Below are 15,644 nucleotides of genomic sequence, written 5' to 3' on the forward strand. Positions count from 1 at the left end.
ATTATATAGACTGATCATCTTTACTACAAGTCTGTTCCATATACCCAACTGCCTCATGCTTACTCAGAGCACTTTGAAGAACCAGAAGGAAGAAGGTTGACTAATTTTTTTTCTGCTGCACAGGTTTGGGCATTCAATATGCTGAAACAGATTTCTGCAGTCAAACTTTCAGACATCTTCATAATGAAAATCATTTTAAAAACCACAACAAGTGGACTTCTTGATCTTTAACCTGGGGAGAGTTATTTACAAATTAAATTTTATAAGGGATAGCTAGTTGCCTTGCATGCACAAACACATTTGTCAAATCAGGCTACTGAATCTTATTTTTTTGGGAATTGACATCCATTGTTATTGGAATGGAGTGAAAAGAATCCAAACTCAGTGACAGATGTGCCCATCTAGGTCTCATGGATGAAAAGCATTAGCCAGAGTAGGCGAGATATGCATCCCTTAGCTATTATAGTCAAATCTGCCACAGGGAGCTGACGTAATGACAATCTTTCTTCCCATGTCACTTTCTTCCCATCATTACCTCAAATTACTACAACAAGACATAAAACCAGATAGATAACCTTCCTTGGGTACATTTCCAGGTACATCTCATCTTCACTCCAACTCCGATAACATTAGTTGATAAGCAAAAAGCACAAGCTTGAGTTCTCACTAAGCAAACAGCAGATACAAGAAGTTTGTAGTGAAAATGGCCTAAAAAGTCATGTCCTGTTTTAAACCCCACAGTTGAATTCTGGGAACTAAAAGACTACTAAACCTACAATTCTGAGAAAATGAAACAACACTCTCAGCAATGAGACAAACAAAAAATGTCTTATATAAAAGCAAAATACTGCAGATGCTGGAAATCTGAAATAAAAACAAGAAATGCTGGAAATACTCAGCAGGTCTGGCAGCATCTGTGGAGAGAGAAGCAGAATTAACGTTTCAGGTCAGTTCTGAAGAAGGGTCACTGTCAAATATTCGAAATATGAAAGGTTATAAGCAAGTAAAGCGGGGGTGGGGCAAAAAATGTCTTATAGTCAGTAGCTAATTGATAATGGCAAGTGAAAAACACAGGTCTGTCAAGGTCATTGGATAATTGGGCCATGGTGTCTGACCAGGGAATTATTAGAAGTGTCCCCAAGGAAGGCTATTTTTAATAAAAACAGAAAGTGCTGGAAATACTCAGCAGGTCTGGCAACATCTGTGGAGAGAGAAGCAGAGTTAACGTTTCAGGTTGGTGACTTTTCATCAGTACTGGGCTATTTTTATCTTGCTTACTATCTTCTTGTAGCAATTTGATACTGAGAAAAGAAAGGGCATTGAGCAGCTTAGCAGCAACCAGGCCTTTCATGAAATAATTAAAACATAATAAGCCAGATACATAAGCCCCAAGTGAGTAACACCGGCTCCACCAGAGCCACTTGGCTCCAGCCCTCATTAGAGCCAAACATGGACAAAGAGCTGAATTCCAGAGGGAAAGTGACTGTAACTGCCCTTGACATCGAGGCAGCATTTAACAGAGTGTAGCATCAGGCAGCCCTAGCAAAATTGAAGTCAATGGGAATCCTTGGGGTGGCGAACTCTCCACTGGTTGCAGCCAAACCTAGCACAAAGGAAGAGGTTTGTGTTTGTTGGAAGCTAATCATCTCAGACCCAGGACTTCCTCAGGGTAGTGTCCTCAGCCCAACCATCTTCAGCTGCTTCATCAATGACCTTCCTTCCATCATAACATCAGAAGGAATATTTGCTGATGATTGCAATGTTTAGTACTATTTGCAACTCCTCAGATACTGAAGCAGTCTCTACCCGCATGCAGCAAGACCTAGACAACATTCAGGCTTAGGCTGATAAGTGGCAAGTAACATTCATGCCACACAAGCACCAGGCAATGACGATCTCCAACAAAAGAGAATTTAACCTTCTCCCTTTGACATTCAACAGCATTACCAATGCTGAATCCCCCACCATGAACATCCTATAACCAGTAGAGAGACATGGTTAGAAGGTGACCAAGGTTGGGGACTGAATATTCAGGGGTACTTGACATTTCAGAAGGTTGGCAGAAAAGGAGGTGCAGAAGGTTTATTAATAAAGGATGAGATCTGCACCGTAGTGAGAAATCATCTTGGTTTGCAAGATCAAGATGTAGAATCAGTTTGGGTGGAGATAACAGCAAGGAACAGAAGTCACTGGTAAAGTGGTCTATATGCCCCTAACAGTAGCACAGTGTAGGACAGAGTATAAACCAAGAAATAATAGGGTTTGCAAGAAAGGTACTGCAATAATCTCGGAGGACTGTAATCTTCATATAGCTTGTACAAATCAAATGGTCAAGGATAGCCTTGAAGACTAGTTCATAGAGTATATTCGGGACAGTTTTAGAAAGCGACTTCTTTCCCTTGCTCTCTAAAATGGTTCCAGCACAGGAGGCCGCCATTTGGCCCATCTGGTCTGCGCCTGCTTTCTGTAGGCAACTCAACCAGTCCCGCTCTCCTGCCTTTGCCTCACAGCCCTGTAAATTTTCTCTTCAGATAATTATCCAATTTCCTTTTGAAAGCCACGATTGAATCTTCCTCCATTACACTCTAAGACAGCACATCCCAGTTCCTAACCGCTCACTGCGTAAAAGATATTCCTCATGTCGCTGTTGGTTCTATGGCCATTCACCTTAAAATTGATGTTCTCTGGTTCTCAACCTTTTTGCCAATGGGAACAGTTTCTCCCCATCTATTCTGCCCGGACCCCTCATGATTTTGACAAAAAGATATTTCATAATTCTCAACAAAAATATATTCCACTGAGAAATAAAGACTCTATGGGACAGATGAGCCATCCGTAGCTAAATAAGGAGGTCAAGGATGGTATCAAATTGAAAGAAAAGGCATACAATGTTGCAAAGATTAGTGGTAGACCAGAAGATTGGGAAAATTTAGAAACCAGCAAAGGATGACCAAATAAAAAAGGAGAAAATAGAGAGTAAGCTAGCAAGAAATAAAAAAAGACAGACAGTAAGAGCTTCTAGATTAGATTAGAGATACAGCACTGAAACAGGCCCTTCGGCCCACCGAGTCTGTGCCGACCATCAACCACCCATTTATACTAATCCTGCACTAATCCCATCTTCCTCCCAAACATCCCCACCTGTCCCTATATTTCCCTACCACCTACCTATACTAGTGACAATTTATAATGGCCAATTTACCTATCAACCTGCAAGTCTTTTGGCTTGTGGGAGGAAACCGGAGCACCCGGAGAAAACCCACGCAGACACAGGGAGAACTTGCAAACTCCACACAGGCAGTACCCAGAATCGAACCCAGGTCCCTGGAGCTGTGAGGCTGCAGTGCTAACCACTGCGCCACTGTGCCGCCCTACAAATATATAAGTAGCTAAAGTAAACATGAGGATGAAACTGGGGATTAATAGTGGGAAACAAGGAAATGGCAGCAACTTTGAACAAGTATTTTGTATCTGTTGTCACGGCAGAAGACATTTCCCCCCTGATTTTCTATTATTGGGATAAAGGGAGGGAGAGACTTAAAACAAATCACTAGAGAGAAAGTGCTAGTAAAACTAATGGATCCAAAGGCTGACATGTCCCCCGGACCTGATGACCTGCAGCCTAGGGTCTTAAAAAATGTGGCTGCAGAGATAGTGGATGCATTGGTTAGAATTACAAGAATTCTAGATTCTCAAAAGGATTGGAAAACTGCAAATGTAATGCTCCTAGTCAAGAAGGGAGTAAGCAGGAAACTATAGGCCAGTTAACCTAACATTTGCCATTGAGAAAACATTGGAATCCATGATTAAGGAAGTAGTAGCAGGACATTTATAATTTCATAAAACAAAGCAAACAGAGTCAACATGGTTTTATGAAAGGAAATAGCATTTAATTAATTAAAGTACTTTGAGGATGTCATGAGCAGGGTGGATAAAGGGGAACCAGTCTATGTAGTGTATTTGGATTTCCAAAAGGCATTCGATAAGGTGCCACATAAAAGATTACAACACAAGATAAGAGCCCATGATGTTGGGTCTCACATGGATCAGTGCTGGGGCCTCAAATATTTGCAATCTATATGAATGACATAGATGAAGGAACTGTGTATTGTAGCCATATTTGCTGACAGTACAAAGATAGGTAGGAAAGCAAGTTGTGAAGAGGACTCAAAGTCAGCAAAGGGATATAGATAGGTTAAGTGAGTAGACAAAAATTTGGCAGATGAAGTACAGTATGGGAAAATGTGAGGTTATCCACTTTGGCAGGAAGAATTTAAAAAAAGCAAATTATTTCAAATGGAGAGACTACAGAATGCTGCAGTACAAAAGGACCTGGGTGTTCTTGCACATGAAACACAAAAAGCATGCAGGTACAGCAAGTAATTAGGAAGGCAAATGTAACACTGGCCTTTATTGCAAGGGGACTGGAATATACAAGTAGGGAAGTCTTTCTACAACTGTACAGAGCTTTGGTGAGACCACACCAAGAGTACTGCGTGCAGTTTTGGTCTTATTTAAGGAGGGCTATAGTTGCATTGGAGGTAGTTCAGATAAGGTTCACTGGGTTGATTCCTGGGAAAAAGGGATTGTCTTGAGTAGAGGCTCAACCTTTCCTCATTAGAATTTGAAGAATAAGAGGGGATCTTGACATGGTAGATGCCGAGAGGATGTTTCCTCTCTCGGGTGAATCTGGAACGAAGGGTCATAGATTCAGAATAAGGGGTCTCCCATTTAAGACAGTGATAAGGAGGCATTTCTCTGAGGGTCTTGAATCTTTAGAATTCTCTACACCAGACAGATGTGAAGCCAGAGTTATTAAATGTATTCCAGGCTGAGATACAGACAGATTCTTCAACTATAAAGTCAAGGGTTATGGAAAACAGGCAAACAAGTGGAGTTGAGATCAAGATCAGATGAGCCACGATCTCATTGAATGGCAAAGCACGACTGAGGGGCCATATGGCCGACTCCTGCTCCTATTTATGTTCTTATAAATACTGTGGCAAGAATGGCAGGTCAGAGGCTGGGAATTCTGCGACGAGTAACTCACCTCCTGACTCCCCAAAGCTGATATCCACCATCTACAAGGCACAAGTCAGGAGTGTGATGGAATATTCTCCACTTGCCTGGATGAGTGCTATTCCAACAACACTCAAGGAGCTCGACGCCATCCATGACTAAGCACACCACTTGATCAGCATCCCTTCCATCACCTTAAACATTCACTCCCTTTACCAGTGACACACAGTGGCCGCAGTGTGTGCCATTTACAAGATGCACTCCTTCAACAGCACCTTCCAAACCTGCGACCTCCGACACCTAGTGGAGCAAGAGCAGCAGACACATGGGAACACCAACACCTGCAACTTCCCCTCCAAGCCACACACCATCCTGGACTTGGAACTATATTGCTGTTCCTTCACTATCACGGAGTCAAAAACCTGGAACACCCTTCCGAACAGCAGTGTGGGTGTATCTACACCACATGCGGGCAATTAGGGATGGGCAACATATGCTGACCTTGCCAGCTATGCTCACATCCTATAAACAAAATAACTCCTGCTCCATCCAACAACAGAATAGATGGAACAGGTATCTTCCTTTGTGAAATCAAATGTATAAAAGATCGTGCTTTGAAAGTCAAAAATCAAAACAGAGAAATGTTTTAGAAGCATACAGAAAGGTTTTAGGTTTTGAAGAGATGCAAGTTTTAGTAAATCTAAGATAAAAGCCAGGGATTCAATCTCAATTCTAACTCATTTTTCATCTTTGCAGCTTGAGGCATCATCACCCTACATAAATGCAAAGTCAGTACTGCTGAGTACATGTACTACATCACTGCCACAGTGCTGTAACATCTTCTAGAATTAGTAACACTACCTGTGTGCTGGACCAGGGCTCACAGTTCAGGAGACAACTAAGGCAGAGGGGATGTAGGTGATTTAGAACAAACAAAAGTATAAACTGAAAGAAAATTCAATCAGTTACATTATTTTATTCTAGTCAAAAGGTTCTGCAACTCATTAGGGAATATTCTAGGAAGGACTACAGGAAATAGAGTGAAAAAAGAATAGTTCAGAAAACAATTGTGATGCCATTGTACCTTGCAAGAGATTAGGACGTAGTGTTGTACTCTCCTTCAAGTCTTTTAGTAAAGCAGCAATTTCTTCCTTAGTCAAATCCTTGTTGCCTAATGGCATTTGCAATGCCGCAGTGTCCATCAGCCTCACTGACCTGTTGTCTGAATTCTGACAGCTTACCAACTTATGAGGAGTCTCCACTCCAAATATCTGCTCTCTAGTTAATACCATTGAATCCCACCACTTACTGGCCAAGTTCTTCTTGAGTTCCATTCCCAAATGTCCATAATTGTACCAACCATTGATGAGAGAGTCTTGGGTAATTACATCTCCAGTTATAAAATGCCTACTCTGGCAAAGCTCAATCAGCGTTTCAGTGAATCCTGAAAGGTCAGAGGTGGATTTATTGTATTTTCTTGACACCAGACAAAAGCCAAAGATATGCCAATCTTGTTGAAACACTATATTGGAGATCTTCCATTGCTTCAGGAATGACTGAACAGGAAATTTCATAATCAATCCCATGATGGTGAGTTTCATTTATAAGGATTCATAAAGGAAGAACGATCCGAGTGATTTGTCATATTGGAATTCTTGGCACCAATCATGCTGGCAAGAGTAGTCTTAAAGTTACAAAACATCTGTAGCAAAATAAACAGAATTTGTAAATAAAAGTACATTTTATTCACAGTAATAAACACATTTTCCCCCCTTTTCCAAACTCTATAAAAACAGAACTATAGGTTCTCATTAATCACTGCCATGATAATCAGAAGGTTATTCAGCTTAGTTCAGGATAAGAACACAACTACAAATTAAATATTTAATAGACCCTCTAAAGAGTTCAGTGATTATATATATTTTACAGTACAGTACTACGCTACAGGTTTATTTGTACTCTGCGATGAATTAGAATTAATCTCAGCTAACAGCAGCTACGGCTATAATTTATCATGGCAGCCCTGCGGTAGGGAGTGGAGAGGGGTGGGGATGGGGGGATGGGGGGAGGGGGGACATCATCCAGGGTTCCCACTCCTAATTACAATCCAATGAATCATGTTGGAAATCATCTATTTGGATATCAGGTGAGGAAGAAAATCAGTCTTTGCTGTGATTCCACTAGATATATCTAGGCTCACACATAAAACAAGCAAACCCTCACTAAGGTGAGGTATACAATGGCTGTCTTCCCAGTCCCATAGCCCCTTCCACACCCACTTTCCTCTGCAGCAGAAAACATTGCAATCTAACTGCTCTCAACAGGCAAAGGAAGAACAAACTCTCAGAATCATTACAGTGCAGGAGACGACATTCAGCCTACTGTGTCTTCACCAGCTCTTCGCGACACCACCACCTTCTCCCCATAACCCTGCACATTCTTCCTTTTCAGATAACAGTCTAATTCCCTTTTGAATGCTTCAATTGAACTTGCCTCCATCACACTCTCAGGCTGAGCATTTCAGACTTTAACCACTCACTGCGTGAAAGTGTTTTTTCTTGAATCGCTTTTGCTTCTTTTACCAATTACTTTAAGTCAGTGCCCCCCCTCGTTCACAATCCTTTCAGGAGTGGAAACAATTTCTCCCTATTTACTCTGTCCGAACCCCTCATGATTTTAAATACCTCTATCAAATCTCCTCCCAGCCTTCCTTTCTCCAAGCAAAAGAGTCCCAACTTCGCCAATCTACCTTCATAACTGAAGCACCTCATCCCCAGAACCACTCCTGAATCTTTTCTGCATTCTTTCCAATGCATTCACAATCTTTCCTAAGTGTAGTGCCCAGAATTGGATGCAATACTCCAGCTGAGGCCGAACTAGTGTCTCATACAAGTTCAACATAACCTTCTTGCTCTTGTACTCTATACCCTTATTAATAAAGCCCAGGATACTGTACATTTTATTAACCACTCTCTCAACCTGTCTTGTAACCTTCAATGACTTATGCACATATATACCCAGGTCCCTCTGCTCCTGCACCCCCTTCAGAACTGTGCCCTTTATTTTATATTGTCTCTCCATGTTCTGCCCCCTGTCCGCCCATTCCACCAACTTGTCTATGTCCTTTTGAAGTTCTACACTATCCTGCTCACAGTTCACAATGCTTCCAAGATCCGTATCATCTGCAAACTTTGAAATTGTGCCTTGTACACCAAGTTCTAGGTCATTAATATATCACAAAAAGCAAGGGTCCCAACACTGACCCGAGGAACTCCACAACAAACCTTCCTCCAGCCCAAAAATAAATCAATTAACCATTAAAATAAAAGCAAAATACTGCGGATGCTGGAAATCTGAAACAAAAACAAGAAATGCTGGAATCACTCAGCAGGTCTGGCAGCATCTGTGGAAAGAGAAGCAGAGTTAACGTTTCGGGTCAGTGACCCTTCTTCGGAACTGACAAATATTAGAAAAGTCACAGATTATAAGCAAGTGAGGTGGGGCTGGGGCAAGAGATAACAAAGGAGAAGGTGCAGATTGGACCAGGCCACATAGCTGACCAAAAGGTCACGGAGCAAAGGCAAACAATATGTTAATGGTGTGTTGAAAGACAAAGCATTAGTACAGATTAGGTGTGAATACACTGAATATTGAACAGCAAGTGTAAACCTGAAAAAAAACCTGAAAAAAACAGTAGGTAAGCAAACTGAACAAACTAAGATGAAATGAAATAAATGCAAAAAAAGATAGTAAAAAATGTAAAAAAGAATGTTAAAAAAAAAAAGAAAAAATAACTAAAAATGAAAGTAAAATGGGGGGCTGTCATGCTCTGAAATTATTGAACTCAGTGTTCAGTCCGGCAGGCTGTAGTGTGCCTAATCGGTAGATGAGATGCTGTTCCTCGAACTTGCGTTGATGTTCACTGGAACACTGCAGCAATCCCAGGACAGAGATGTGAGCATGAGAGCAGGGGGGAGTGTTGAAATGGCAAGCAACCGGAAGCTCAGGGTCCTGCTTGCGGACTGAGCGGAGATGTTCCGCAAAGCGGTCACCCAGTCTGCGCTTGGTCTCCCCAATGTAGAGGAGACCACACTGTGAGCAGCGAATACAGTATACTACATTGAAAGAAGTACAAGTAAATCGCTGCTTCACCTGAAAGGAGTGTTTGGGGCCTGGGATAGTGAGGAGAGAGGAGGTAAATGGGCAGGTATTACACCTCCTGCGATTGCAGGGGAAGGTGCCCTGGGACGGGGACGAGGTGGTGGGGGTAATGGAGGAGAGGATCAGGGTGTCACGGAGGGAACGATCCCTTCAGAATGCTGACAGGGGAAGGGAGGGGAAGATGCGACTGGTAGTGGCATCACGCTGGAGGTGGCGAAAATGGCAGAGGATGATCCTTTTGGATATGGAGGCTGGTGGGATGAAAAGTGAGGACAAGGGGAACCCTGTCACGGTTCTGGGAGGGAGGGGAAGGGGTGAGGGTAGAGGTGCGGGGAATGGGTCGGACACGGTTGAGGGCCCTGTCAACCACAGTGGGGGGAAATCCTCGGTTGAGGAAAAAGGACAGGGTTCCCCTTGTCCTCACTTTTCATCCCACCAGCCTCCATATCCAAAGGATCATCCTCCGCCATTTTCTCAACCTCCAGCGTGATGCCACTACTAAACGCATCTTCCCCTCCCTTCCCGTCAGCATTCCGAAGGGATCGTTCCCTCCGTGACACCCTGGTCCACTCCTCCATTACCCCCACCACCTCGTCCCCGTCCCAGGGCACCTTCCCCTGCAATCGCAGGAGGTGTAATACCTGCCCATTTACCTCCTCTCTCCTCACTATCCCAGGCCCCAAACACTCCTTTCAGGTAAAGCAGCGATTTACTTGTACTTCTTTCAATGTAGTATACTGTATTCGCTGCTCACAGTGTGGTCTCCTCTACATTGGGGAGTCCAAGCGCAGACTGGGTGACCGCTTTGCGGAACATCTCCGCTCAGTCCGCAAGCAGGACCCTGAGCTTCCGGTTGCTTGCCATTTCAACACTCCCCCCTGCTCTCATGCTCACATCTCTGTCCTGGGATTGCTGCAGTGTTCCAGTGAACATCAACGCAAGCTCGAGGAACAGCATCTCATCTACCGATTAGGCACACTACAGCCTGCCGGACTGAACACTGAGTTCAATAATTTCAGAGCATGACAGCCCCCCATTTTACTTTCATTTTTAGTTATTTTTTCTTCCTTTTTTTTTTAACATTCTTTTTTACATTTTTTACTATCTTTTTTTGCATTTATTTCATTTCATCTTAGTTTGTTCAGTTTGCTTACCCACTGTTTTTTTCAGGTTTTTTTTCAGGTTTGCACTAGCTGCTGTTCAATATTCAGTGTATTCACACCTAATCTGTACTAATGCTTTGTCTTTCAACACACCATTAACATATTGTTTGCCTTTGCTCCGTGACCTTTTGGTCAGCTATGTGGCCTGGTCCAATCTGCACCTTCTCCTTTGTTATCTCTTGCCCCAGCCCCACCTCACTTGCTTATAATCTGTGACTTTTCTAATATTTGTCAGTTCCGAAGAAGGGTCACTGACCCGAAACGTTAACTCTGCTTCTCTTTCCACAGATGCTGCCAGACCTGCTGAGTGATTCCAGCATTTCTTGTTTTTGTTTCAATTAACCATTACTCTTTGTTTCCTGCCACTCAGTCAATTCCGTATCCATGTTACTACTGTCCTGTTTATTCCGTGAGCTATAACTTTGCCCATCGGTCTGCTGTGCGGCACTGCATCAAATGCCTTTTGGAACAGCACATCAACTGTATTGCCCTCATCAACCCCTTTACCTCATCAAATAAACTCCAGCAAGTTAGTTAAACATGATTTTCCCTCAAGAAATCCATGCTGGCTTTCTTTAATTAACTCACATATGTTCATGTGACTATTAATTTTTGCCCCAAATTATTCTTTCTCGAAGCTTCGCCACCACCATAGTTAAACTGACCAGCCTGTAGTTGCTGGGGGTAATTTTAAACCAACCACAATAGGTGGGGGCGTTAAACTGTCAGATTTGCAAAACGCTTTAACTACAACGAGTTTCGGGGAAGCCAACTGACCTGCCTTGCAGAGGCGGGTCTGTAATTATAATATTCAAATAAAGCTCCGTTCCTGAAATGTTTGCAGCAATTCGAAGTTAATGCCTCCTGGATGTGTTTCCCAGGGGGTCAGGAGCAGCAAGAGGTGTTTCTTTAAAGAGCACAGCTTGTGGGCCAGGAGAAGCAAGAATGCTTTCCCCAACTCTAAAGCAAATCTCTGCCAACTCAATGCCCACAACGTTTCAAGTGTCCTTACCTGCAGCTGAGGAAAACCACCTCACACACTTAAAAAGAAATTTTTAAATATTTACCACCGATTGCCGGCGCCGCTCTCTGAGCTGACGGTTGAACGGTGCTGTTCAAATGCAGCGCGCGCCACCTACAGCCTGCCTTTCCGTTCCGCGCGACTTTCATGACATCACTTCCCGGATGTCATCATCAGCCACGCATGCGCGGTTGTCCCAATCGCACCCATCCCTCCCGCTTGGTAAAGGAGATGTGTCTGCCATATTGGTAAAGGAGCGACCATCTTACCATCCGCGAGAGCCCCGTCCCAGCGATGTCCGCATAGTATTTTGAGATTCCAGCAAATTAAACGCCTATAAAACATTCAGTATTAGTGTAGTAACTCTTATCCTTGTGGAGGGTAAAAATTGATTTTTCATGAGTACATTTTTTTTATTCATTCATGGGATGTAGGCGTCACTGGCCAGGCCAGCATTTATTGCCCATCCCTAATTGCCCTTGAGAAGGTGGTGGTGAGCTGCCTTCTTCAACTGCTGCAGTCTATTTGGGGTAGGTATACCCACAGTGCTGTTAGGAAGGGAGTTCCAGGATTTTGACCCAGTGACAGTGAAGGAACGGCGATATAGTTCCAAGTCAGGATGGTGTGTGACTTGGAGGGGAACTTGCAGGCGGTGGTGGTGTTCCCATGTATTTGCTGCCCTTGTCCTGCTAGTTGGTAGAGGTTGCGGGTTTGGAAGGTGCTGTCTAAGGAGCCTTGGTGCATTGCATCTTGTAGATGGTACACACTGCTGCACTGGAGGGAGTGAATGTTTGTAGATGGGGTGCCAATCAAGCAGGCTGCTTTGTCCTAGATGGTGTCGAGCTTCTTGAGTGTTGATGGAGCTGCACCCATCCAGGCAAGTGGAGAGTATTCCATCACACTCCTGACTTGTGCCTTGTAGATGGTGGACAGGCTTTGGGGAGTCAGGAGGTGAGTTACTCGCCTCAGGATTCCTAGCCTCTGACCTGCTCTTGTAGCCATGGTATTTACGTGCCTACTCCAGTTCAGTTTCTAGTCAATGGTAACCCCTAGGATGTTGATAGTGGGGGATTCAGCGATGATAATGCCGTTGAATGCCAAGAGGAGGTGGTTAGATTATCTCTTGTTGGAGATGGTCATTGCTGGCACTTGTGTGGCGCAAATATTACTTGCCACTTATCAGCCCAAGCCTGGATATTGTCCAGGTCTTGCTGCATTTCTACACGGACTGCTTCAGTATCTGAGGAGTCACGAATGGTGCTGAACATTGTGCAATCATCAGCGAACATCCCCACTTCTGACCTTATGATTGAAGGAAGGTCATTGATGAAGCAGCTGAAGATGGTTGGGCCTAGGACACTACCCTGAGGAACTCCTGCAGTGATGTCCTGGAGCTCAGATGATTGACCTCCAACAACCACAACCATCTTCCTTTGCGCAAGGTATGACTCCAACCAGCGGAGGGTTTTCCCCCTGATTCCCATTGACCTCAGTTTTGCTAGGGCTCCTTGATGCCATACTCGGTCAAATGCTGCCTTGACGTCAAGGGCAGTCACTCTCGCCTCACCTCTTGAGTTCAGCTCTTTTGTCCATGTTTGATCCAAGGCTGTAATGAGGGCAGGAGCTGAGTGGCCCTGGCGGAACCCAAACTGAGCGTCACTGAGCAGGTTATTGCTAAGCAAGTGCCGCTTGATGGCACTGGGTGACACCTTCCATCACTTTACTAATGATTGAGAGTAGACTGATGGGGCGGTAATTGGCCGGGTTGGACTTGTCCTGCTTTTTATGTACAGGACAAAACTGGGCAATTTTCCACATTGCAGGGTAGATGCCAGTGTTGTAGCTGTACTGGAACAGCTTGGCTAGGAGCGCAGCAAGTTCTGGAGCACAGGTCTTCAGTACTATTGCCGGAACATTGTCGGGGCCCATAGCTTTTGCAGTATCCAGTGCCTTCAGTCGTTTCTTGATATCACGCGGAGTGAATCGAATTGGCTGAAGTCTGGCATCTGTGATGCTGGGGACTTCAGGAGAAGGCCGAGATGGATCAACTCGGCACTTCTGGCTGAAGATTGTTGCAAATGCTTCTGCCTTATCTTTCGCACTGACATGCTGGGCTTCCCCATCATTGAGGATGGGTATATTTGTGGAGGCACCTCCTCCAGTTAGTTGTTTAATTGTCCACCACCATTCATGGCTGGATGTGGCAGGACTGCAGAGCTTAGAGCTGATCTGTTGGTTATGGGATCGCTTAGCTCTATCACATGCTGCTTATGCAGTTTGGCATGCAAGTAGTCCTGTGTTGTAGCTTCACCAGGTTGACACCTCATTTTGAGGTATGCCTGGTGCTGCTCCTGGCATGCCCTCCTGAACTCTTCGTTGAACCAGGGTTGGAATCCAGCTTGATGGTAATGGTAAAGTGGGGGATATGCCGGGCCATGAGGTTACAGATTGTGGTTGAGTACAATTCTGCTGCTGCTGATGGCCCACAGCACCTCATGGATGCCCAGTTTTGCATTGGTAGATCTGTTCGAAATCTATCCCATTTAGCACGGTGATAGTGCCACACAACACGATGGATGGTATCCTCAATGTGAAGGCGGGACTTCGTCTCCACAAGGACTGTGCGGTGGTCACTCCTACCAATACTGTCATGGACAGAAGCATCTGCGGCAGATTGGTGAGGATGAGGTCAAGTATGTTTTTCCCTCGTGTTGGTTCCCCCACCACCTGCCGCAGACGCAATCCAGCATCTCTGTCCTTTTGGACTCAGCCAGCTCGGTCAGTAGTGGTGCTACCGGGCAACTCTTGGTGATGGACATTGAGGTCCCCCACCCAGAGTACATTTTGTGCCCTTGCCACCCTCAGTGCTTCCTCCAAGTAGTGTTCAACATGGAGGAGAACTGAGTCATCAGCTGAGGGAGGGCGGTAGGTGGTAATCAGTAGGAGGTTACCTTGCCCATGTTTGACCTGATGCCATGAGACTTAATGGGGTCCGGAGTCGATATTGAGGACTCCCAGGGCAACTCCCTTCCTACTGTATACCACTGTGCCACCACCTCTGGTGGGTCTGTCCTGCCGGTGGGACAGGACATACCCGGGGATTGTGATGGCAGTGGCTGGGACATTGCCTGTAAGGTATGATTCCGTAAGTATGACTATGTCAGGCTGTTGCTTGACTAGTCTGTGGGACAGCTCTCCCAACTTTGGCACAAGCCCCCAGATGTTAGTGAGGAGGACTTTGCAGGGTCGACAGGGCTGGGTTTGCCATTGTCGTTTCCGGTTCCTAGGTCAATGCCGGGTGGTCCGTCCAGTTTCATTCCTTGATTTTGATCTTTAGGGTTTGATGATCTTTTTTTTGCTAATGTATATATATTCAATTGATTACTTGCATCTATATAGCACTTTTCACGGCCACCGATCGTCTCAAAGCACTGTAGAGCCAATGAAGTACTTTTGAAGTGTTGTCACTGTGGTCATGTAGTTCTATAAAGCTATATTCCCAAAACCCTACTTTGACTTGTTTCCTGTATGCAAAAATATGTGGAAAATGAATTGCATGTTACATTTTGAATTTTTTATTTTATGCTAGATATGTTCAGCTTCAATAATTGTTCCCAAAAGCTCACCCTCAGAATTATCTGATTATACCGACCAGTATCCAGACTTAAAACAGAGACGAGGAGAAATTACTTCTCTCAAAGGGTCGTGAGTCTGTGAAATTCACTCCCCCAGAGTGCGGTGGATACCGGGATATTGAGTAAATTTGAGCCAGATTGATTTTTATTTAGAAATGGGTTGAAGGGTTATAGAGAAAGGGCAGGAAAGTGGAGTTGAGGCCAAGATGAGATCAACCATGATCGTATTGAATGGCGGAGCAGGTTCGAGGGGCTGAATTGCCTACTACTGCTCCTAGTTCTTATGTTCTTATCCAGATAAATGTAATGAGATCCAGAGATTGAACAGAGAACTAGTATTACTGGTTGTTCAAATATAATCACACATGACACCACATGACCTGATCTTCAGTAGGCAAATTAGAATACATACTGTGATGCGGCTGAAGGTTATTCTATAAACAGACTGATTTCAAGAACAGTTGTGACAGTTATGATTGATGATTTTAAAACAGTGATCCTGACTGGAAACATCAACTTTGCTTCTCTCCACAGATGTTGCCAGACCTGAATATTTTCCAGCACTTTGCTTTTATTTCAGATTTCCAGCATCTGCAGTATTTTGCTTTTAATTGTTCGAGTGAACCTGGGCAGAGACTTCTGGTT

The 15,644-nt window shown here is 44.2% G+C and overlaps 1 protein-coding gene across 8 annotated transcripts in view; it reads right to left on the minus strand.

Moving 5' to 3' along the window:
- The window catches only part of polg2 (polymerase (DNA directed), gamma 2, accessory subunit), an 88,834-nt gene extending 77,339 nt beyond the window's left edge, over positions 1 to 11,495 (minus strand). For 6 of the 8 annotated variants that reach the window (XM_068058466.1, XM_068058460.1, XM_068058463.1 and 3 more), the window contains exons 1-2: positions 11,411 to 11,495; positions 6,104 to 6,721 (exon numbers count right to left, since the gene is read on the minus strand). In XM_068058466.1, coding sequence (XP_067914567.1) covers positions 6,104 to 6,620 — 517 coding nt within the window. In that variant the 5' untranslated portion in view covers positions 6,621 to 6,721; positions 11,411 to 11,495. Of the gene's footprint in view, positions 1 to 6,103; positions 6,722 to 11,355 lie in introns of all 8 variants that reach the window. The other 2 variants (XM_068058468.1, XM_068058461.1) reach the window with 2 other exon arrangements.
- Positions 11,496 to 15,644: the final 4,149 nt, after the last annotated feature.

The sequence above is a fragment of the Heterodontus francisci genome, chromosome 26, assembly GCF_036365525.1.
Source record: "Heterodontus francisci isolate sHetFra1 chromosome 26, sHetFra1.hap1, whole genome shotgun sequence".
Lineage (NCBI taxonomy): Eukaryota > Metazoa > Chordata > Chondrichthyes > Heterodontiformes > Heterodontidae > Heterodontus > Heterodontus francisci.